The sequence below is a fragment of the Microtus ochrogaster genome, chromosome 1, assembly GCF_000317375.1.
Source record: "Microtus ochrogaster isolate Prairie Vole_2 chromosome 1, MicOch1.0, whole genome shotgun sequence".
NCBI classification, from domain to species: Eukaryota; Metazoa; Chordata; class Mammalia; order Rodentia; family Cricetidae; genus Microtus; species Microtus ochrogaster.
Genome location: NC_022009.1, coordinates 56157550 through 56183893, shown reverse-complemented (window position 1 = coordinate 56183893; position 26344 = coordinate 56157550). Strand labels below are relative to the sequence as shown.

Here is a 26344-nt window from a genome sequence, read left to right as displayed (position 1 = left end):
TACCCTATTAATTATAATTCCAAACTGCTGTGGCATTGTTTGTGACTTAAGCCTACACATAACCCTGGTTCTGGACCTGGGTACTCGCAGGGCTCGTCACTCTGTCAACTCTCTCTTGTCCTCACCACCAGTATTAGTTCTGCATTGCTCTGGTGAGTTCGCCCTTTGCAGCAATGAGAAAGAGGGGACAGTTTTCCTGCTTCCATGTCCTCAGGGTTGAATCTTTCACACTTATACCTTCAGGACCAGCTCTACTGTTTTGCCCGGGCAGGGAGTAGGGGCCACTCTGGAGTACAGCAGCAGATGGGGAGCAGGGACAGCTCTCTGGCTCTTATGACCCCCAGGGAAAGCTCTCCTACCTGCCTCAGGCTTTGGTGGGCAAGAATGGAGGGACAGCATGCCTCTCCTGTCTTTGCCACCACATGACAGTAATGGGGACAATTCTTCCATGCTTACAATATCGAGGCTTACTCATCAACAGCCCCACCAACAGGATTGGATCTCTTGGGCTGCCCAGGTGAGGTGCAGGACCTGCCCTCCTGAGTGTTGCAGCTGGTAGTGGGCAGGGCCTGCTCCCCCTCAGGACCAGCTCTCTCACTTAGTAATGTTTGAAAATCTCATTTTCTATACTTAAGAACATTGAATAGCCAGGTGGTGGTGGCACACCTCTTTAATCCCAGCACTCAGGAGGCAGAGGCATGTGGATCTCTGTGAGTTCGAGGCCAACCTGTTCTACAAGAGCTAGTTCCAGGACAGGCTCCAAAGCTACAGAAGAACACTGTCTCGAAAAACCAAAACCAAGAAGGAGAAGGAGAAGAAGAAGAAGAAGAAGAAGGAGAAGAAGAAGAACATTGAATCACTAAGGTTATATAATTTCAAAACTGAAACATAACTTGAAAATTTATTTATTGTATTTCATTGCCTTTGTAGCAAACAGGAAGAATTAGAATCCTGTGAGACATTGGTTGTGTGCCTTGAATATCTGTGAGTGATTCAACAACTCTTCTGCTTTCTATCATTTCTTTCCACTGTAACTCACTGTAACTTAGTTTATTTCCATGCCGTTAAGGGTCATTAAGTTGTAATGCTTCTGCTGTGCTGAAAATAAATAACTTTTGAAAGAAATTATACTCAACAGGATTCCCTGAAGAAAGCTAGACAGTGGGGTTCTAATGTCCATGTTGGTTAGAGCACTATGAGACAAAGGGGCACTACAGATGTTTATAAACACCCAGATGCTGAGAATATATTCCCTTTACTTTACTTATTATTCTCCCTATTTTAGGTTCATATAGGAAAATTTTTTTGAAGTATAAACATTTAACTTTTTAAGTTCTTAATAAATATGTACTTCTCATAAAATAAAGTAGAACTTAAAATTAACATTTACCTAAAATTGACCATACAATTAATAACAGAATATTAGTATATTGTTGGTGGGAAGTAAACTACAAAATAAGAGAGAAATACATTACAATAAGTTATAAAAATACAAGAGTAGGATTATGAGACACACTAGAGGAGAAAACATCAAAATTTAAATTTTAGTTTCCCCCTACGGCCTATGACCTCTGTGTCTGCCATGGGCTTTTTTTTTTTTTGAATGAGTTTACAATACCAATGCCAGGTGTAGATTCCCTCTTGTGGAGTGGGTCTCTAATCTAAATAGAGAGCGGTTGGTTACCCTCAGATATCCCTGCCACTATTGCACAAGTGGGCACCTCCTGCCTGCAGGTTGGTATTGTAGTTCTTAGGGATCACAGCTAAGTAGGTAAATTGATGCCTCCCTTTCTTCTTTCCCAGCTGACCTCATAGCCCCTTCCTGCACTGTAACAGCTGGCTGGCAAAGAAGGGCTTCAAGCTTAGTTCTACCTTCATTTTTCTATTTCATACAACTAGGGTAGGTGGTATATTCAGCTATTGGATCTTACCGTCTTGTCATTGTGGACAACCAAAAAACATGGCAAGAGCTTGTTTTGCTAGGTGGCCTTTCCTAACCAAGTCCTCATAAGGAAATGAAACATACCTGGCGCTGAGTTCTTTGTTTAATAACCCACAGCTTTTAGGAGGAGCTCTTATAAGCCATTCAGGGCATCTCCATTCCCCAACATTTTGTTTGTTTGTATATATGAATGTTTAGGTTGATTATAAGATAGTAGCTTCCATATAGTTTTTTTTTATATCGTCTTTTTTCTTTACTTATCCCCTAGTGTTTCCTATCCTGCCAGTTTCTTAAATTCTCCATTCCCAGGATTGCACCTCTCTACTTTCATATCACCTTTGCTTTAGTATCCCTTCTCCCTTAAAATATCCCTCTCCCCACAGCTTCTTTCTAGACTTCTGAGCGCTACAGGAACTCCACGCTGAAGACACAAAACCAGAGATTCGAATGCAGGGACACAAACAGCATGTGCTTTTCTGTGCTTGGGTCACCTCACTTAGTATAACTTTAACAGTTTCCTCTATTTTCCGGCCAATTCCATCTATTGTGTACATGTTCCACCTTTTTTATTATCCACTCATCAGTTGATGAACACCTAGACTGATCCATTTCCTGTTATTATGAATACAGTAGCCATAAATATGGATGAGCTAGTATTTCAATAGTAGGATATAAATGTTTTTGGATATATTACCAGAAGAGGAATAAACATGTGGTAGTTCTGTTTTTAGCTTTTTGAGGAATTTCATAGATTTTCATATTGGCTACACGAGTTTGTCCTACAGTAACAGTGGATTTAATTCTGTTGTTTAGCTAAACTGACATAGAATCAAACCTCCTCCTAAACTCTCTCTCTGTCTCTGTCTCTCTGTCTCTCTGTCTCTCTCTCTCTCTCTCTCTCTCTCTGTGTGTGTGTGTGTGTGTGTGTGTGTGTGTGTGTGTGTGTGTGTGTTTAGGCACATAGATAATTACAATCTTAGTCAGAGAAACCTCTTTCCATGAACTGTGGAGATTACAGATTTATGGCTACACAAGTAAAAGATGAAGCGACAGTTGAGTGTTCAGCCCTAAACAAGGCATTTAATGTCATCCCCTCCTAGGTTCTGGGGGCATTGCAGAAGAGGAGGTAGAAAGAATGTAAAGGCCAGAGAATAAGGGAAAGGGTTCCAAAAACACTGTATTGCCACATGCCAAATTCTGAACACAGCCATTATAATAACAACCGCTCAACAACTGCAGATGACTTCACTGGATCTGCACTGGAATGGGTGATGGCCACTCATTTCTGAACTGCCAGACTCACAGAGAGGGATAGCCTTTGCCTTTGGTTGTGTGCCCACTCGTGACCCCACCAGGCGGCTGTGATTAAACTAAGAGGGTCAGGAAACACAACCAAATTCAAAGCCTTGCATCTGGGAAAGAGACAGGTAGGGGGAAATGAGGTTGATACAAGTAGCAGGAAGATAAGACACGGCTTGCAAGAGAGTTACCGGAACACATTCCATGCTTGTATGAAATTGTCAAAGAACTAACAATTCAAAACCATTAAGTTTGGAGAGTCTTGATATTTTGCCAGGGGAAGCAGTATCTACACTGAAACCTCCCTGCTGAGTAGGAGTTTCATGGAGGGAAAGCAGTGCAAGCAAATGCCATGGGCAGGAACAGCTTTCTGCTTAAGAAACTGGCTGAAGGACGAGGTAGAAAGGCCGGATGATGCGGAGCTCTGTAGATTTGGCCAGCACAGAAGAGCCAGGCAGTGCACAAACGGGTTGAGATGGGAAGAGACTGTAGGTTCTGCTAGGGGATGAGACTGTTTAAATTGTCTGCCTCTCTTTGTTTCCGTGTCTTCATTCATAAAACAAAGGCAGTAAATAAAGCTCTTCACAAGGGTTGTTTGCAAGTTTAGTGAGTTAAAACTTACAATTTGTTATTTTAGAGATTTGTTTTCAGAGCACATGAGATGCCTTTGCATGATATTAGTGATATCATTTTTAAAAGAGCACTATAGCTGCTGCTTCTCCTTAACAACATTGGTGAAATGTAGGTGTTTGTCAGGCAATTTGAGTGGGTGGCCTTTTTGGGCTAGGATGTAAAGTCACATAGTCTGCACATCGCTCTAATTTTACACGGGATAACCAACTGACCAGGGTTTAGCAACAATCTCTACTGTTAGGTATTAATTCAAATCCTGAAATGATTCTTTTTGATATGCGAACTGTCTTTGTTTCTATGTGATACCTATCCCACAGTGAGGTGACTATAAAGGCTTATCTGTAACTTGAAAAGAAGAAATTTATAATCACTTTCATCTGAACAGTTTTAGATGAAGCGTCAGACCCGGGCTAGGCCAGTACTGAGGTTCTCCATCCAGCGTTTTGCAGCTTTACGAATTATATTGCTTTCATTCATATTATCAACTTGTGGCATATAGCTCAGTGGTTCTACTTCCTACACTTCAGTCGACATTTCCTTTGTATGCATATACCGGAATGATTTTATTTAATAAAAAAAGAACATCTCCTATGTGGATTTTAAATTTCCCTTATTAAATATTTATATTTTCAAAATGTCTTTATTTAATTGAGTGAGGTGCTTGGTGCCATTTCAAAATAACCTCAGGTGGTGGGTGTAATGACATATCAAGGATCTGACCTTTAGCATTTTAGGATTCTATTTGTCTGCATTTTCTTCTGCATTCATTTAGTCTTAATTTATATGCTCTTCCTCCATATCGCTTAATGAGTAGATGTATTTATTATAAGAATCATTAACCATAAAATATATATCTGAATATATACCATCTGACTTCTGATTTTACCTTCATTCATATTTCCACTGCGCATCTGTATAAGGCTGACGGATATTTGCACAAACCTCATTCGTTCTCATTAAGGGCTTCGATAGGCCCTGGATCTCCTAAACTGGTGTCCACTCTCTTCTCACATCTTTGCAGTCAGCTTATTATACTTTTTATTTACCTAGAGATACTTTATTTTCTAGTTCTGTGCTATTCCTTTAAAAAGAAAATTGAATGTAATATTTACACTGACATAATTAAATTAACATTTTACAGCATCTTTCTGTGTGCTCTGATATCACAGATAACCAGTTGTCTGCATAGCTCTTGGCAAGTAACAGAGTTACAGAACAATGATCAATTATAATAATATGTTATAAAAAAACCTATTTAGGTATTTCTATATTGATTTTTAGAAGTGGGGCTTCCAAATGAATGTTTTTTATTAAAGAAATGATTGAACAGTCAGCCTAGATATTTATAATTGTAATTTTATGCTTTCTCAGTTTACACAAATCATTATCTCAAGAAGAGAACTTGAAGGATCAGTTTAACCATGCCCTTAGTACCTATGAAGAAGCCTTGAAAAACAGAGAGAGCGTTATTTCCATCACTCAACAGCAGAACGAAGAACTGGCCACCCAACTTGAGCAGGCTCTGACTCAGCAAGCAAGCATGGAATTACAGCTTCAGTGTGCTCTCGAGGTCTCCCAAGCAGCCAATGAAAAAGTTCAGAAGTAAGTAAATAAAAGCATGAAACATTAAAAAAAAAATCAAAGCAAAACAACTTTCCTTTGGAAACCAAACAATATCTAGTTTTTGTTTGTAATACTTACTAATGCTTTAAGGAAAAAGTGAACAAAATGAACTTTTTAGGTTACATATCACATTCTTTTTGATATCAAAAAAATTGTTTTCTTGAGACTCACTGTTACTATAATATTGGGAAAAATTGTTTATAATAAGTGGGCTTGACCAATTAAGGGAGACCATGGTGCTTCAACCATTGCACACCCACATTGAGAGGCAATGGTTTTCGCAAAGACAGACATGTTGCCACGTGCTGTACTCACTGAGCCTCGCTGTCATGTTTATGGAGTTGAGATCTTCTGGGACCTTGGTCGCTGAGGCCTCTCACTGCACTGAACCCGTACAGAGAAATTAGTTTTCCTGTGTTGTTCTTTAAAAGTATTCAGTGCAGCCTTCAGAGTGCATAATTATATTTGTTTGTTTTGATGGTTCTTTGCATTTTTATTAAAATTTAGCCAAAGCTGCATAATCAACTGGTCCTTATGACGGTGCACAGAATACTAACACTTTCCCAAGCAAAGACGTCCGTTATTAATTTATGGAACTTGAATCTTGTAGCAGCGCTTTCTGAGGAAGCTTTATGGACTAGGGCTTGTCAACCCATCCTTTTGTATAGTGGACAGCACACATCCTCACTCACAAACTTAATCACCTCTTGTTGCCAACACAGCTTTTTCTTTTCATCTTGTTTGTTTCTTTATTTTCAATACTAAATCCTATGCACAAGTAGCAAGGCTTGTTACTTCCTTTAACTTCCTAGTTGAAATAAGTGGTCTCAACGATTTCCCCAGCATCTCTGAAACTATATTTAAATCGATAACCCAAACACAAGTGAATCTGGGCAAAGCCATTCTGGAATGGTTTAGGGTTCCACACTTTAATCTTTGCTGACAGTGTGTCTTGAAGCTTTTAATTAAGTCCTGTGCATTTTCTGTATAAAAATTAGATTCAAATTCAATAAGTCATTATATATCTAGTTATTTTCAAGTACATTAACAAGCTAAGAATGTTGTGATATATAGATGGGTAATATATATTTTATTGTAAATCACAATCAGTAACTTGGACATTATGATATGATTTAATTCTGTCTGTACAGTCTACAGAGAATTATAAATTTAAATTTTTTAATGTGTAAGCACTTCTTTGTTATATGACTAAAATTCCCTAAAACATTGGTTTCTTGAGATCAGTTAGGTTTCAAAAAATGTTGGAAATGTCACCAGCTAACATGTTTTTAAAAAAAAAAAAAGATTTTTTTTGAATACCAGAAATTGGGAAGATCATCATTGTTAGCTCATGTTATTAAACTGGGTAGATGTAACTACTGGACAAAATTATGTCCTTTTTATTTTACACATTAACCACAAACACATAAAACCTTTATAATGGAATTCTACCAATCTGAGGATCATTTTAACATGATTTAACACTACAACATGACATTTTATAAGAGCTAACTATTGAAATTACTTCTCAAACCTTTTATTCTGAGTTCCAACAAGACCTATTTGAAGTATTGCGGGGATTTCTTTTATATATTCTGTTTATTTTCATAGCTACAAATTAGGCAGTTTGTATCTTCATCATGGTTGCTTGAGCATCAGTCTGTGCATTCTAGGGGGTTTTAGGAAGGTTCTCCTCTGAAAAAACCACAGATAGAACTATGTTAAATGAGCTTAGGATGCTCTATACGGTCTAGTTTTTCACTGAGGCAAATTCTTTGAAAATATCTAAATACATTTTACAGTATAAAATTTGAACAAAAAAGGTCTTTTTTTCTGTTCACAACCAAATTTCTTGAGTATATGATCAATAATCATCATTCATTTTTTCAATACCTATATATGCTTCTGGAGTTCATTACATTCTTGGCAACTGGCTAAAACTGTTCTCTTTAAGATTAAAAGTAATTTTCTAATTCCACAGCCCACGGCACATATTTACCATATTCTTATTATAAACTGATGCACAACCACAATAAAAATAAAGATGTACACTCATGATTAGCAATAGAACATAGCAATTTCAACACTTACACTTTGGATTTAAAATGTGTAAGTATGCACTTGGAGTTTACTGTGAAGCGTCACGCTGATATTCACAGTGACATGCCTTCTTCAGCAGTGTTGTAGGAACTAGATGGAATGAGACGTGCAGAGCTGTTAAGCAATCCTGTTCTGTGCTCCCTTCTCCTGTTGTCCCCTCTCTACTGCACTGTCTATCCATTCCTCAAAACGGTTCTGCCTTTTCAGGACTAGATGCCTTTGCAAATGTTGATCTCTCTTTGTGGAGCCCTTTGCCTTCCCTGCCAGCCTCAAGAACATTGTGCATCCTGTGAGAGTCAGTGTAGCGCTGAGCATAGGAAAACGTGGGCTCAGTGTTAAATCAAGTTCTTCTGGATTTCGATCCCTGATCCCTACTAATTGCTTAAGAGATTTACTTACTCCATAAGGAAAAGTTTCTAGATCAGGTTAGAAATAATACTGGTTTCATATAATGCCTTCTTATGAAGAAAAATTATATAATTTATTATACAATTATAATATAAATGCCTAGTGCAGTGCCAGAATATTATAAAATGTTGTATTATTAATAACAGCATATCCATTAATATAAGACCAATTCTACCACATCTTCTCCACAAAGTTGTCATTATTTCCTAGAAAGAAAAATGTATTCTCTGCTTTTCCATAGTATTTAGGGTTCTTTTTGATGTATTAGGAAATCTTCTGGTCTACAATATGCCCAGATATAGTTACTGAACTGTATATTTATATGCTTTTGTTTCTTTTCTACTGGACTGTATATTGCTTGGCCGTATAAGTTCTTAGGACATATAAGCCTTAAAATTCTACATGATAATTCTTACCTATTTAATGTCAAATGAATGTTAGGAAAACTTGTGTAAAAAACTTTGAGCTAGAAAAAAAAAACATTCTGAGTGAGGTAACACAGACCCAGAAAGATGACCATGGTATGTACTCACTCGTAAGTGGATACTAGATATAAAGCAAAGGATAACGAGCCTATAGTCCATGACCCTAGAGAAGCTAAGTAACAAGATGAACCTTAAGACTAACATATATAGATCCACCTGGGAAGGGGAAATAGACAAGATCGCCTGACAAAATGGTGAGCATGGGGTAGGGGAGAAGGGAGGGTAGAACGGGAGGAGGATGGGAGAAGGGGAGGGGAAAGGAAAACTTGAGGGAACAGGATAGTCCAGATGGAGGGACAGAGATAAGAGCAAGAAAAAAAGATATTTAATTGAGGGAGCTATTATGTGGTTAGCAAGAAACTTGACATTAGAGAAATTCCCTGGAATCCACAAGGCTCACCCCAGCTAAGACATTAAGCAATAGAGGAGAGGGTGCCCAAACTGGGCTTGCCCTGAAGTCAGGTTGATGAATATCTTAAATGTCACCATAGAACCTTCATCCAGAAACTGATGGAAACAGATGCAGAGACCCCAGCAGAGCACTGGGCTGAGCTCCCAAAGTCCAGTTGAAGAGTGGGAGGAGTGAGAATATGAGCAAAGAAGTCAAGACCATGATGGGGACACCCACTGAAACAGTTTACCTGAGCTAATGGGAGCTCACCAACTCCAAGCGGACAGGAAAGGAACCAGCATAGGACCAGACTAGACCCTCTAAATGTGGGGGTCAGTTGTATGGCTGGGGCAGACTGCAGAGCCACTGGCAATGGCACCAGGATTTATCCCTACTGCTTGTACTGGCTTTTTGGGAACCCATTCTCTTTGGATAGATACCTTGCTCAGCCTAGATATAATAGGGAGGGTTTTGGTCCTTCCTCAAAGCAGTGTGCCTTACCCTCTCTGAGGAGTGGATGAGGTGAGGGAGGGAAGGTAGAGGGAGTGGGAGGAGAGAAGGGAGTGAGAACTGGGATTGGTATGGAAAATGAAAGAACATAGTTTTCTTTTTTAAAAAATTAAATAAAAAATTCTGCCATCACAATGAAGTGCTCGAAAACACAAATAAGACAATATTATTCATTCTTCAGCTGAGGGACATTTAGGTTGTTTCCAGGTTTTGGCTAAGGAAAATGTGGTACATATACACAATGGAGTACCACACAGCAGAGAAAAATAACATCTTGAAATTTGAAGGCAAATGGATAGAGCTTGAAAATATCATTTTGAGTGAGGTAACTCAGACCCAGAAAGACAATTATCAAATGTACCTATTCACAATTGGTTTTTAAACATAAAGCAAATAAAACCAGCCTACAAATCATAACCCCAGAGAACCTAGACAACAGTGAGGACCCTAAGAGAAACATACATGGATTTGATCTTCATAGGAAGTAGTAAAAGAACAAGATCTCCAGAGTAGATTGGGGGCATGGGGAACATGGGAGAGAGTTGAAGGGGAAGGGAGAGGCAGGGAGGGGAGAAGAGAAAAATGTAGAGCTCAATAAAATCAATAAAAAAATTACTTTGACAAAAAGATATTATTTCCCTATTAATCTCTCAAGTATCCTTCACTCCCTACAAGGTAAAGCACAAACAACTTGGCATGACATATGAAGCTGAAGGTAGGCCTTCCCTCATTGTTCTAATACTCTTCCTGTGATAGGCGTTTTTAAGATTTCTCTTTCATGCTGGAGAAATGGCTCAGTGGTTAAGAACATTTTGTCTTGCAGAGGGACCGTAGTTCATTTGCCAGCACGCTCACAAGAGCTTTCAACTACCTGTAACTCTATCCCAAGAGACCCAACACACTCTTCTGACCTCTGCAACAGCAGGTACATACATGGCAGATAGACATACATGCAGGCAAAATGCTCAACACACATAAGATAAATGAATCTTAAAAGAGGGTTTTTTCTATTTAATCATTATATTCATGATTCTTTTATAGTTTGTTTTAATTGAGCTGTACATTTTTTGTCACTTCCCTTCCTTCCTTACCCTCCCCCCCCCCATGCTCCCAGATTAGTCAGGATATCTTATCTTTTTTCCTTCCTTGGTGGATCCACATATTTCTCTTAGGTTTTTCTTTGTTGTCTAGATTCTCTGAGGTTGTGGACTGTAGGCTGATTATCCTTTGTTTTATGTCTAAAAGCCACTTATGAGTGAGTACATATTATATGTCTTTCTGGGTCTGGGATACCTCAAACAGGATGATTTTTCTAGTTCCTGCAAATTTCAGGATGTCATTGTTTTGTTTTTTTTTACCACTGAGTAGTAATTCATTATAAAAATGTACACATTTTCTTTATCCATTCTTTAGTTGGGGGCATCTAGGGTGTTTCCAGGTTCTGGTTATGAATAATGCTGCTATGAACATGGTTGAGCAAATGTCCTTGTGGTATGATTGAGCATCCTTTGGGTATATACCCAAAAGTGGTATTGCTGGGTCTTGTGGTAGATTGATTTGCAATTTTCTGAGAAACTGCCATACTAATTTCCAAAGTGGCTGTACAAGTTGGCACTTTCACCAGCAATGGGGGAGTGTTCCTCTTACTTCACGTCCTCTCTAGCATAAATTGTCATCAGTGTTTTCGTGTATAAGATGGAATCTCAGAGTTGTTTTGATTTGCATTTCACTGATAGCTACGGATGTTGAGCATTTTTTAAGTGTCTTTTAGCAATTTGAGATTTCTCTGTTGAGAGTTCTCTGTTTAAGTCTATACCCCTTTTTTATTGGATTATTTGTTCTTTTGATGTCTAGATTTTTGAGTTCTTTGTGAATTTTGGAGATTAGCCCTCTATCCAATGTGGGGTTGGTGAAGATCCTTTCCCATTCTGTAGACTGTTATTTTGTCTTGTTGATTGTGTGCTTTGATTTACAGAAGCTTCTCAATCTCAGGATGTCCCATTTATTAATTGTTGCTCTCAGTGTCTGTGCTACTGGAGTTATATTTAGGAAGTGGTCTCCTGTGCCTATGCAATAAAGGCTGCTTCCCACTTTTTCTTCTATGAGATTCAGTGTGGTTGGTTTTATGTTGAGGTCTTTGACCCATTAGTCCTTGAAGTTCTATCTAGAGCAATAAGACAAAAAAAAGATAAGATCAAGAGGATACAAATTGGAATAGAAGATGTCAAACTTTCTATATTCACTAATGTTATGATAGTATACATAATTGACCTTAAAAATACCACCAGGGAGTTCTACAACTGATAAAGGCCTTCAGGATACAAGATTAAACCAAAATTCAGTAGCCCTACAATATACAGATGATAAACAGGCTGAGAAAGAAATCAGAGAAATATCACCCTTTACAATAGTCACAAATAACATTAAAATATCTTGGGGTAACTGTAAATGGAAACTGCCTTTTTGTTTTTGAACTGCCCAGACCTGGATAATAATACAGAAACTACATTAATTACAAGACCTTTTGGCCAATAGCTTAGACTTCTTATTAACTAACTCTTACATCTTAAATTAACCCATTTCTATTAATATATGTATCATAATGAGACTGTGGCCTACTGGAAAGGTTCCACTGGCCTCTTTCTTCTTTGACAGCTACCTGGCATATCTTTGACTCCACCTACTCTCCCTATACATCTCTTTTCGAATTTCACACTTTACTCTGCTAAGTCATTGGCCAAAACAGCTTTATTCATTATCCAATAAAAGCAATACATATACAGAAGGACATATCACATCAGGTAACTCTAACCAAACAGGTGAAAGACCTGTATGACAAAAACATTAAATCTTTGAAGAAGACAGAAGACGAAGAAAATGGAAAGATCTCACATGTTCTTGGATAGGTAGGATTAACATAGTAAAATGGCAATCTTACCAAAGTCAACCTATAGATTCAATGCAATATCCATCAAATATCAACAAAATTTGTCACAGACCTCAAAAGAATGGTACTCAACTTCATATGGAAAAGAGAAAAAAAAACAAACAAACACAAAAACCTAGGATACCCAAAACAATCCTCTAAAATAAAGGAACTTCTGGAGGCATAACAATTTCTGACTTCAAACTCTACTATAGAGCTACAGTAATGAAAACAGCTTGCTATTGACCTAAAAAACAGGCAGGTTTACCAATGGAACCGAATTAAAGGCCCAGATATCATCCCACACAACTATGAACACCTGATTTTTGACAAAGAAGCTAAAATTACAAAATGGAAAGAAGAAAGCATCTTCAACAAATGGTGCTGGCATAACTGGATGTTAACATGTAGAAGAATGCAAATAGAGCCATCGCTATCACCATGCACAAAGCTCAAGTCCAAATATTCACCATTCTTAATCTGTGCATGTATTAGCAACCTTTAGTCATTCAGTGTTATAGTAATTTTGAATGTTTGTTGCACTCTATTCTCTCTGAAATTTCCCAAGACACAGACACCATTTTTATATGCCATCTCCAAAATCTTGCACAGATGCTCCTGTAAGATAGGCATTCCACAGTGCTCACGAACAGGAGAGCCTAACAATTCACTAGAGAGAACAGTGAAATAAAGTCAATCACTGTCCAGGTCAGGAGCACGTGGAGCACTTTGATGTGAACTCTGATAAGAGTCTTCTCCCAGCCCAGTGCATCTCTAGAAAAAGGAGCCCTTTGCTGTTGATCCTCCACAACTCCCCAAGGAACTAGGACTTGTTGACCAGATTATAATTCATGTGCTAATCAACCATTTCTATCAAGTTTAATTACATTTAAGACCTAACACCATCATTAATAGTGAAGTGAGGTCATCTAATATTGTTAAGTTTAAATTTTAAATTTTATATTTTCTTTTCTTTTCAGTTATAAATGTTTGATATTTTCTGAACTTTTTAAAGTTTAAAAGTATTTCTGGAAAGAAAAGTTGTATAAAATTACCATACTTAATATGACTTAGAAATGCTTATAAAATAAAAATTAATGAATGCTAAACCTCTTTGTACAAAAATAGTTCTTGACCCAGTTGTCATAAGATCTAATATTTCAAAGGCAAGTAGATGGTCCAGTGGTTAAGAACATTTTGCTGCTCATCCAGAGGACCTGAGTTCAGACCCAGCACCTACATTAGGCAGCTCACAGCCACCTGTGACTCTAGCAACATGAGATCTGACACTCTTCTAAACTTCACACACAGAGACATACATATATACACATACATAAACACAAATTTATTTTAAATATAAAATTTCAGTAATGAGAAGCCATTTCTTTGGGTGAAGCCCGCTATGTTTCTTTGAAATTTTGCTGAATATATGTACTTCGATTTGATGAATACCACACAGTGATTTAGCCTTCCGATTGTTTCTGATAGATAGGTGCTGCAGAGAGGAGGTTTGTAGCGGTATAGAGAACTAAACAGCAGGTGAAGAGCACAGGAACTTTGTGATGAAAATATCTTTTAATAGTTTTTCTAAGGACGACCTCTAATCTCTGTTTACTATAGAGAAAATAGATATACTATTCTAAAAGAGTCTTTTACATTCGTGAGGATTTGAGACGCAGTGATGTTGTCTACAACACTTTATTTTCTGTCTGCAAACATATGCTTCTTGGAGCCCAAAGCGAAACTGCCAAAGGTTTTAATAAAATAAAATTTGCCCTATTTAGCCTACCCAAGCTGTATGCACTTAAGCGTGATGACAATCATGATAAGGTGAAACAGCCTCTCGGAGTTCTGAATTTTTACATTTAAATAATTTTTGTCATAGATCGTCTGTCCTGTAAGCTAGATTTACAGCACTGCAATTCAGATTCCCTTGTGGGCTGTAACTATGTGACGAATAAGTTGGGCAAATGGATGTTAGACGCTTTTAAACACTTAAATGTATTTTCTAGAAAGTTAGCTTTTCAGAACCTTCTGTTCATTCTTTTCTTCAAAAAAAAAGAATCAGTTGCTTAAAATTTACATAATTTCTTCTCATTTAAAATTTTATAGGGTTATCAAAATATCAAAGATTAGAATAAAATATTTCAGTTGATAGATTTTTAAAGTTGTCTTTGAGAACACCATACAGCCTTTCTCGAGTGATATTGACAGGAAAACAGAAAAGAAGCCATGCAAAGCTAACAAAGTCTTTCCTGCCCCTTAGCCAAATACTGATTTCTATGAAGAAGTTGATGTTACAAAGGAATTGTGAATTCTCAGCCTGGTTTCCCTGCTGATGAGTAAGAGCTGTGTGCACTTCTCTTCAAAGTGTCAGGGGAGTCACCATAGTGTCACACAAGGGTTCTTAGCATAGAGCAAACATGCTTTCCACAAACTCGGAGGCCTAATCTGTTTGCAGGTTGAATTATAAAGCGGGATAGATGGCTCTGGTGCTGGGAAGGGGAGCCGAGCATTTCCACAGTTTCTTGATTTAAAACGAAAACCAGAAAAGGCCTACTATTTTCGTCAGAAGACTTCACTACACGTTTCTGTTTTGCTACTTGCTCAAGAATCTGATTTGACCACAAGGAGAAATAGTTACATAAAAATAACTCTTAAGTAACTTAATGTGAAAAGTCTCTGAGAACATTTTCTTAATTCCATGGTCTCTTCAACACAGTATTTCCTTGTCAAATTTACCTGTGATATTTTTCATATAAATTCTTGGTGGACTATTTTAATTCCATGGCAGCATTAGACAGATATTAATATTATGAATGCTCACGAATTGAATCAAAGACTGCATTTTTACAAATTCTCAACTCATCATACGGTGTAAATTAGTATTTAAAATAATGTTTAAAGTTGCCTTTGATGCATCAGCACAAATAATAGACTAGAAGATGTTGGCTTTAACGTAGCTCATCAAATGTGCTTAGTGTTTGACATTTAGAACTTTTCTGGAAAGAACACCCAGCAGTGATCGTCTTTTCAAATGCTTACCCAGATCAGCACCTTCTATGTCTGTACCACATTAGATTCATCTTTTCTGTCGTTCGCATGTGGAAGATGAACTCAGATGAGTCCCAAGACACTGCGAGATGCTGAAGAGCATCCAGATACCCTGTCTCTCGTCTCAGACACATGAGACGTCTTGTACATTGTGAGAGTCTGTGTTTGTGAAGTTTAAGCCTGTTCTTAAATTTCCTGAGTACATATTTAACTTACCAAACCTATCAATCTTGTTCTCTGTAAAGCAAGTATATGTTTTATTAAAATTACCAATTCCAGTATATATTTATCTACTCTAGTGCCTTCCTCACTCCAATACTCAATGTAAGTTTCTTTAGATCTATTTCATTGTGTGCAGAAATATTCGCAGTTCTCTACAGATATTTAATTGAATTCATTTATTTTGTAAACTGACAAGTCTGTCCACAGCTTAGTCTTTGGGGAAATCCCTGACTTTACCATGAAGAAGAAACATAATTTTAATTCTCTGGCTCTCTCCTTTATACTATGCTAGGATTAATGGGGGCTTACTAGGATTGGCTCCTAACCCAGAATTAGAGTCCAGTGGAAAAGAAAGTAAGAAAGGAGCTCAAAGAATCCAAGACCCTGTACTGTCCCGCCTAAGACAGACCCTAATAGTCAGCCCTCAGAAGGAGTGGGAACAGAAAAGAAAGCAGGAGCTAAAAAGCCAAATTGCGGCACTGCTTCTTCATTTCAGAAGCTGTGTTCCAGTGGTATGCAGAAATGTCTATTATAATTGAGCTAATATGCATTTCTGGAAGCTAAAATAGGTAAACACGTTTTAGGAAATCACAATAGAAAGGAATAAAAGAAAAAAGATCAAAAGTCAAAGATGAGACATATACAATGCACTTCTTCCTTCCTTCCTTCCTTCCTTCCTTCCTTCCTTCCTTCCTTCCTTCCTTCCTTTCTTTTCATTAATCCTAGTACCACAGTAATTTAAAAAGTGAGAGATAAATAAGACTTGCACCTAGGGCAGTTACAAAATCTACTTAAATAATCACGTACATTTGACTAGAAATTGATAGGCGGAAAAATAGGAGTTTTTATGTGACTTTTGCTTTAATGCATACATGTGAATGTAAGTTCTACCTAGCATCATTTTCTTTAATTCTGCTCTTAGGTGCGGTCAGGACCTTCCTACTGTTTAACTTTAAATGGGATGCACTACTTCTGCATGGTTCTATAAAATTACATATCTTACTTGAGCATGGTTTAGTAACTGATAGAAATAATATGTAAAAAGTGTTTTAAGTTTTCTAGAAAAAGATTGCTTGATGAAGTTAATCGCTGGTAAAGGGAATGAAGCTGTTGTAGAAATTTGACCTTAATTTTACATCATTCCTGTTTGGATGGTGCTGTATTATATTTAATATGCTTGGTATAATGGATCATTATACTTATATTTCCTATAACTCTCAGAACTTCCACTTCCTTTGCTTTAAACACATAATTTGTATATACTGTATATTAGTAGAATAGAGAATGCATGAAACTTTACATAGGTCAGCATGTACTCTATGATAAAGCTGCATTGAAACTCTGATACCTAAACCATCGTTTAAAATGTCCACATGAACTCAGCTGAACCCACAGTTCACTTTCACTTTCATTCCAATTCCAACATTCAGTAGCTGACTACTGCTTCCTTTTGGGACAGAGATAGTCCCAATAAATCCATAGAAAGAAAAAAGTCTTTGCTTGCTTCAGTGTAATTTAGATGGTGAAGTCATGAGCACATTATGTACCTAAACTTCATTCTTGATGCATTACATTCAAAAAGAAAAGAACTCTAACAGTACTATATAGAATGCCAGCTGAATTTTATTTTTTTCTTTTCTTACATTGTTCTACATTTTTGACCACCAAGGCATCTCTCCAACCCCAATTATTATATATTAACCTCAAAAGAGGCAGATTTCCCATCTATTCTGAACTTAAGTAAAGTACAATGAATAATTTTTTATATTGCTTTATCAAATATTTCTGTATAACAGCTGACTGGAACTAAAATTTTAAGATTCAAAGAACTGCACAGAACTTAATAATATTTCAGAACTTAATAGTTTAATTTTTGGTAGTTATACAAACTAGTAACATTCTATAGAACATTGTGATGTTTTACTTTCTCATTTGAAGTTTTCTGAAAGCGTGCATAAGCACATGTGATTTCTCTTTACATTATCTTATAAGATATATGAGAATAATATAACATTTAATTTTCCGCAATCTTCCTTAAGTTAATCTTCTTTCTCAACTGAGTTATGTGTTTTCACATTCGCCTTCCAAGTTCTCTATTCCTGACTCTCAGAGGGCCTAATCTTTCCCAGAGTGATGGGAGAGGCGCAGTTCAAGAACAAGAATGAATTTCTGAATAATCACACCACAGTGTGAGGTGACCCTAAGACAGAGAGCTGAGCAGATACACATATGGGTTTTAGGGAGACTTTCTGGTGCTCTTTTTTTAACACAGCTGTGAGAAGAATGTGGCTAAGACCCAATAGTCATTCTTGAGTAGAACTGGCAAGGGAAACCATGAGGAGAAGAGAATTTAACACATGGGCGTAAGAGAGTACGGTTTCATTGATGCGATCTGAGGGGAATGCCTAATGACTGCAGGAATCAAACTTGGCAATGAAAACACAAAGCTCTTTTCACTGATTCAAAGGCAGCCTCTAAAGCTGCAGATGGTTACCTCCAGCCGTGGCTATTCAGTGTGCGGTTTTATAAAATGGCACTTTGGTGAATACTAATAGATCAAAACAAAGATCTAATAACGTAAAGATGCGGTGTTAAGTTTTAGATGAGTATACAGGTCAGTGTCTTAAAAAAGGATAAAAAAGAGTACCTATTACATGTGGGTCGAATGTCTTTATTTTTCAAGTTCAAAAATAAATGTCATCTTTAACATACGATTTGTGTAGTGTTGAGTAGTTTGCATTATGAAAATGAGACGAAATTGAGACTCATATTTATGCACATTGATCTCATGACTTCCGCTTAAGGATTCAGTTTACAATGCTGACTAAAGTCATCTGTTAATATTTTTAGGAAACACTTGGTAGATGGATATGTTGCCGTTTGACAGGGATGAAGCAGTACTGTTAAAACAGTAGGTTAAATGGTTTTATACACGAATAGAACTTTGTCTTACATTTTCAGGTAATATAAAAGAGACGTTGTTTAGTACAAAAGAGGCCTTAAAACACTGACCCAGTGTTGAAAATGTATTTTGGCTTGTTTTCACTTGATATTATAAAACCTTAGAAATTGAGCATTTTTATATAATAAAGATAATTTATCATATTTAAAAAATTTGTTATTTGCATTATATAATAGAGTCTCACTTTAAATTAAAATATGACCTATTTTTGTCAGGCATAGCTTTCTTACTAGATTTGATAGTTTATCATGTTCTTAAATTAAACCCAAACAATGAAGATATATATATATATATCTAAAATAGCTGAAAATAAAAAATATTTTCTTATTTCTCCTATTTGTGAATTAGTTATAACTGTCTATATCACTAAATCTTTTATAGCAAGTTACAGGGTTATGTGATAAACTCGAGCTGCAAGTTAAAGGGAATGCAGCATCACATGGAATAGAAACCTCAGTGGATTCGCGGACAATGACTTGCTTTCGGGCATGCTGTGGAACACAGATAACACCGTGTTATCGCTCAGTGTTCTCATCTGGAAAATGGAGCTACTGAGTTGCTTGCTGTGCTTGTAAGCATAGCTGTAAGAATCAGATATCCATATTCATAGAAGTTTAATGAAGAAAACTGTGCTCTATAAATATAAGCCATTGAATGGCTTCAAACCATAATATAGATGCTAAATTTCAAGTTGATCTTTGGATCCATAAATCGTAATAATATAATAATGTCTTAGCCTTTCGAGAAAGAGATTGTTTTTAAGCATACATCTTAGAAACTGAAAGTTAAAAGTTATATACATTTTTATATATTACTTGTGGGAATGCAAAACAGAAATCCAAAGAGGAGGATTTGACAGCAGGCAACATGTATCCTTTGAGGAAAATTAGGTTCAGAGCTCTATCATGAATATATGCCTCTATAAATATGAAATAACTCAAAAATTGCTACCACTAATAGCAAGTGAAAACAACCCAAATAGTAGAGTAGCTTATAATATATACTGCTAGGAGAACACCATGCAACTATTAAAAGAATAAGAAGGGTGTCTATAAGCTGAGCTTGAGTAGTGTCCAAGACATATTGCTAACTTAAAAAACCAAATTGCTTACACTGGAATAATGAGAACAGGAGGGTTAACCAGAAACCAATGACAATTTTGCCTCTCATTTTAATGTTAGAACCATATCAGTGTTGTACATACTCAGAAACTAAATCACATCTGTAAGGAAAAAGTCAAACCTAAAAATAAATTAAAAGTGATAAACATATGTAACTATATTATCAAACTAATAAGATTCTTGTAAAGAGAAGGTAATTAGCTGAAGTATTTTTTATTCTTAATTTTTAGTATTTTGCATGTGCACATGATGAGGATGAACACAGATGTCATGGCACATATATGGGATTAGAGAACAAATTTATGGATTCGCTATCCTTCCACCTTTATGTGGGTTTTGGGTGTCAAACTCAGGTCACCAGGCATTGGCAGCAAATACCTCTCTCTGAGTCATCACCCCATCTTGAAGAAGTTTCAGTCATTATACTCTGCATATCCTCAAGAGAATATATCCTAAGGTTCAAAGGAAATGAAAACAATCATATATTTTACACTCTTGTTCATAGTTGGTACTAACATTTTGAAACATTTTTATATTTTGAATCGATCAAGTAAGCAGTAAATAATAGTATCATTATTAGGTAGCAAGGTTTTAACTGTAAAAATAAGTAGCATTAAGAAAAAGATACTTCAACATTACATTTGAGTCAGAACTATCAATAAGAACTCATGATTTAAAATATTTTTCTAAGCTCTATACACTAAGATCCTTTACAAGCATAGGTGGATGTAGCCCAAATTTTAGTTCCTTTCTTTCCTCCCACTTTGTCTTTCTTTTCTTCTTTACTAAATCTTGGAGGGTTTCACATCATATACACCAATTCTGTTAACTTCCAAATTCCCCCATATTCCCCCATCCCTGTTGCATCCCCCCCGTAAAAGACAACAAAACAAAAAAAAGCAAGCAAGCAAATAAAAACAAGAGCAAAAATAAAAGCAAAATCAAAACAAAAAACAACCCAAAATAGAAAAAAATAAAAACACACCCGAAACAGCAAAATCCCTGCTTCTCCTTCTCTCCTGCCCTCCATCACCTCTTAACCTGTCCTGATGTCGTTGGAGGCTTCAGTGTGTCATATAGTGTTCCCCTTTTCCCTTTAGCTTGATTGGCAACTGTTCATTGCAGTGAGTCATTGGACTAGTTCAAGGCCTCTGGATTTTGGTATACCATTCTCACTGGATCGTCACTAGAGCTCTTCTGAGGTACCTGTGTCTTGAAGATCTTGTGGGTATCATTCTGCAAGACCAGTTCCTTTATTAGCTCCAGCAGTACCTAGATGGGATATATGCTAGGGTGGCTCAGCCCAAGTCGCAGTTGTGGGCCTGGGTGTTAGCCAAGGAGGTCAGGTCAAGCTACTGGGGCCACCCTCCTTGGGTGCAGTACCTGCATACTCTCGGGGTAGGTTCATCCTTGCCTGTGGTGCACATTTTTATAACAATTTCCCAATAAAAGAAATTGAGACTATGAGTGGGTATGATTATCATTTGTGCTTGAAGTCAAATTATGCTTCATTTTATATGCTTTGGTATTGAGAAGGACACAATCTTGGCAGATTTGGAACAGTTTTAGTTTTGGGGAAGGAACTATAGTCATGTTGAACTCTTATATTTTACAGCCTACGGAGACACTGAGAAAAGAAAGATAGTTACTAAAAGGAAAAGTCCTTTTGTACAGAAAAATATCAGTCATTAATTGGAGATATGATGCAGAATTAGATAAAGCACCCTCTGGTAACCTTCAGTAGGATTAATTCAAGACCCAGGTAATTAGTAAGAAGTTACTTCGGTGTGTATTAGCACAGGTCTACAGCCCAGAGCTTGGAAGGCTGACGCAGGTCCCATAGTGAGACAATATGCTAGGAGAAGTTAATTCGTAAAATTTATGGTGATCTTATTGTGTGGTTTTTTTGAATGTGAACATTGTAGATGATAATGTCATTTTGCAAAGTTGAACAGCTAGACATATCTTTAAGGTAAAATTTTTGTGTCTATTATGGAGGTTTATATTAATTTTGATTTTTAAAAATATTTTATTAAAATGTCTTGTTTAGCAAGAAGTGGTTTGCATCTCTTTACATCTTAAGATGAGCTCACCATCTCATTCACTTTAGCATAGCTCTAGCCCTAAGAAGTTCCAGCCCTATAGAAGCAGCAGCACAGCTGTTGGAGGAAATAGACCTAATTCATCAGTAAGCAATAACTTACTGAGTTATCCCACCTTACTGTGATTTCTGGTGAATGGTGTTGCATGTTATTGCAGACAGCGGAACAGGTCTGATGGATCAGTGGTTCTTCTGGGCCTTTAAAATTGGACAACACTTTCTCATGCTTGCTGTACAGAAAAGTTATTACTGTCTATGTACCGATTTTGTCAACTATTGCGTTATCTTCATTGTAATCATGTTTTAGACTGTATGTAAATAAAAAAACATATATGTCATTGCAAGGGTTCTATGACCCTAAATGTTCATTTCAATTTGAGGATGTATGGTTTTATGAATCAAAGTTAAATCCGGCAGAGAAAATGTCTGTCACCATGCCAGCTTAATAAGTTGAATATTACTTTACTTTGTAGGCCTCTGGCTTAGTCTGAAATTTGAAGTTGCATTGATATATTATCTCTACTAGTCTCCCAAAGGATGTTGCTAGTCTTTTGAATTAAACTTGAATAAGGTTGATTTGTATTCCCTGTTAATCAAAATTTGAAATGTTGACATTAGAAAATTTCATTCAGTGCTAATTATATATGACTTTTATGAAAGTTAGGAAGGAAAGAATCCTACATTTTAAAGTTTGGTATCAGTATAAAGCCCTCTGAAAACAATGGTGAGGAGCTTAATAAGCCATCTTAATAAGATACCTTAATAAAACTAACCAGTTGCTCCAGCTGGCTGCATTTCACCTGACACTATGAAAATCAGTGTTTTGCCTCCTCCACCATTAATTGAAACTTTTCTGGCTTTAAAATGATCAAAAACCTTAGCAGTATTTCACCAACATTCCTCAGCTACCCTGACTTCTGAATCTCTTTAATAGCAGTATATGACTCTCTAGGTAGTATTTCAAGCACCTCTTTGCCTCAGCATAGGAAAAGAAGATAATTTACATTGATTGCTTTGTAACATTTTAAATACAGTTGCTAATAGTCACTAGATCTATGAGGTTGTCTTCAGGTATGTAGGAGAAGCTAAATCGTTGTATTTTACAGGAGTATATTGTTTGTCTTAGCATGGAAATAAAGTAGTGGAAAGTTTAGTTGTTCTGTGGAGAGCTGCTTATGACATGATATTTGGATTTTAACATTTGAATTTTAAAATGATTCATTTTCTGCCTTTGTTTGCTAACAAATAGCTATTGTGGGTCCTTTGGTTCTTACTACAATGTATGAAAACTAAGTAAATATGAATATTTTGACCTAATAATACAACTTACTGATTTAGTGAATTTAAACAAATTTATTCCCTTGTTAGGTTGTACTCGGCGTTGGTGTACTTCATGCTCTCTGTGTGAGCACCCAATGTTACATTAATGAGAATAATGACCAGGAGTGGGCTCAGCAGAGAAGAGCACGTGTCCTCTCCCTGTATTTCCTCCCTCAGTCCCACTCCCCTCCCCACCTGATCCTGTTCCTGTGTCCATGTCCTGCCCCCAGTCCACCAATAAGATCTCTTTCCACCTCCAAGAGAGGTCCTTCTGTCCCTCTGCTTCCTTCCTCTGTATCTAGCCTCTGGGGGCCTATGGACTGTAGCTTAGTTAACGTGTTGAGTGAGGTGACCCAGACCCAGAAAGATAAATATGGCACGTACTTGCTTATATGTGGATATTAGTCATTAAGTAAGCAATAGCCAAGTTTTAGCGCGTTTTTAGTAATTTATTTTTATTCTTTGAGAATTTCGTGCAGCATGTTTTGTGTTTACTCCTACTCCTCCCGGACCCTCTCCTGCTATTCTTCACTTTGCTTCCTCCTTTTTTCCCGTTAGAGCAGATGCCCTGGAACTCTAGCTCCTAACAGTCTTGCCGCCCCCATCCTTTGTGGTCCCCGAGTCTTAGGTGTGGGACTGTTGTAGTCTTAGGTGTGGGACTGTTGTAGCTGGGGACAGAAGTGCTACTCCCTATTGTTCTCAGAATTTTCACCAGTTATGGCTTCTGTCTTCATCTCTGCTGCAAATAGGGTCTTCTTTGATGAGGGGTGAGAGTCATACTTTTCTATGTGTTTAAGGATAACTAGAATGCAAATAGAAACTGTATTGACTAGGAGAGTGGCAACAGTGGGTTCTCCTGTAGGTTCTATGAGGAGTTGACTAGGTTTACAGTACCAAACATGATTTCATTCCTTCCTGTTGATCAGGACTTACATCCAGTTAGGTGACCATTGGTTAACCCCAAAATATAAAGGACACTGTCTTAGTTAGGGTTTCTGTTGCGATGAAGAGACACCATGACCACAACAATTCTTATAAGGAAAACATTTAATTGGGGTTGCTTGCTTACAGTTCAGAGATTCAGACCTTTATCATGGTGACACTTAGCAGCATGCAGGCAGACATGGTGCTGGAGAAGTAGCTGAGAGTCCTATATCTTGCAAGCAATAGGAAGTGGTCTGAATCACTGGGCATGGCTTAAGCATGTATGAGACCTGCCTCCATAGTGACACACTTCCTCCAACAAGACCATATCTACTCCAGCAAGACCATACCTCCCTCTAGTGCATTCCCATTCAGAGCCATTCTCTTTCCAACCACCACATTTCACTCCCTGGCCTCTTAAGGCTTGTAGCCATATCATAATACAAAGATGCATTCAGTCCTACTTCAAAAGCCTGTCTATCCTATAATAGTCTCAAATTTATTTAAGTGTTTAAAGTTCAAAATCTCTTCTGAGCTTTATACAATCTTTAACTAAAATCCCCAATGAAATCAAAATTAAAAACAGATCATATACTTCCAACATATAATGGCACACGATATATACATTACCATTTCCAAATGTATGGAAGGGAGCATAGTGAGGAAATACTGGAGCAAAGCAAGAACAAAAACCAGCTGGGCAAACTCCAAACTCTGCATCTCCATGTCTGATGTCAAAATGCTCTTCAGATCTCCAACTCCTTTCAGCTTTGTTGACTGCAACACACTTCTTCCTCCTGGGCTGATTCAATACCCTGTTCTTTTCAGCAGGTGTTCCAAACTCTGGCATCTCCAACATCTTGGAGGTCTCCAAGGCAGTCCAGGCTTCACCTTCACAGCTTCATGAAATGGTTCTTTAGGCTTTCATGCAAGGACATCCCTGATATGTACCTGGCCTCAGCAGCTTTTCTTAATTGATCCTTGACGCTAAAGTCCGAATCACGTGGTCGAAGCTGCCAGGTTCTGCTGCTTGCTGGGACTGGAACATGGCCCCCATATTCAATTATATCTTCACCAGTTTTCTGTTTACCATGCTTTCCTCCACTGCCTGTTCTTGACTGTCCTGGAACTTGCTCAGTAGACCAGGCTGGCCTCAGACTCAGAGATCTGCCAGCCTCTGCCTCCTGAATACTAAGATTAAAGGTGTGCACCACCCCGCCTGGCTCTACGCTTTTCTTTAATCCCTTTTCACAAGTTGGAAACTTAGCTGGGTGGGATCTTGCCCTGCACTGCTCCCTTTATTCCATTTCTTAAGCTGTTTATCTCCTTGAACACAGGATTTAGCTCCATTCCACTTCCTGGTGCCTCTTTACTCTTTTTTTACGTTTCTTAATTTACCCTGTTCAGCTTGCTCCTTTTCATTATAAATCTTCACTAGAGTTACCACTGATAATCACAAGACAGAGTCTATACAAGGCTGCTTTGAGATTTTCTCTGCCAATGGAATTAATTCAGAATTCTTCACTTTAGCCTCAGGCAGAATCTTTGGATAAGAACAAAACACAACCAGTTTCTTCACCAAAATATCACATGAATGATCTCTAGGTAATATACTATAAAATTCTTCTTCTCTGAACCTCTTGATTTAAATAACTCTTAGCACCACTGTATTCCTTGCTACTACCAATATATCCCATTAAGCAGTGCTTAAAGCATTCCATTGTTTTCCTGTCCCAAAGTACCAAAGTCTAAAAGCCTCCAAACAAAAGCATGGTCAGGACTACCACAGCAGTACTCAACTCCTGGTACCAACTTCTGTCTCAGTTAGGGTTTCTATTGCTGTGAAGACACACCATGACCATGGCAGCTCATAAGGAAAATATTTAATTGGAGTGACTGACTTACAGTTCAGAGGTTCCGTCCATTAGCGTCATGGTGGGGACTTGGTGGCACACAGGTAGATATGGTGCTGGGGAAAGCTGAGAGCCCTACATCTTTCATTTCATTTTCTTTCAAACCGCCACATTTACTTCCTGGTTCCCAAAGACTTGTAGCCATGTTGTAATGCAAAAATGAATTCAGTCCACCATGTACAAAGTATACAGTTATAACCTAATATTTTTTTTACTAGAATTATGGGTCCAACTGACTTTCTTGAAGACAACCTTCTGGCTGGGCAGTGGTGGCTCATGTCTTTAATCCCAGCACTCAGGAGGGAAAGGCAGGCAGTTTGAGGCCACCCTGGTTTACTGAGTGAGTTCCAGGACAGTCAAGGCTGTTACACGGGAAAAACACTGTCTTGAAAAACTAAAAAAAAAAAAAA

The 26344-nt window shown here is 37.5% G+C and overlaps 1 protein-coding gene across 6 annotated transcripts in view; it reads left to right on the top strand.

The window, feature by feature from the left end:
* Mipol1 (mirror-image polydactyly 1) overlaps positions 1 to 26344 on the top strand; it is a 261950-nt gene that overhangs the window by 224246 nt on the left and 11360 nt on the right. For 4 of the 6 annotated variants that reach the window (XM_013347308.2, XM_013347297.2, XM_005343709.3 and 1 more), the window contains one exon: positions 5246 to 5476. The exons of 1 other annotated variant lie outside the window; for it this stretch is intronic. In XM_013347308.2, the coding sequence (XP_013202762.1) occupies positions 5246 to 5476 (231 nt within the window). Of the gene's footprint in view, positions 1 to 5245; positions 5481 to 26344 lie in introns of those variants that run through there. One more of the 6 variants, XM_013347306.1, reaches the window with a different exon arrangement.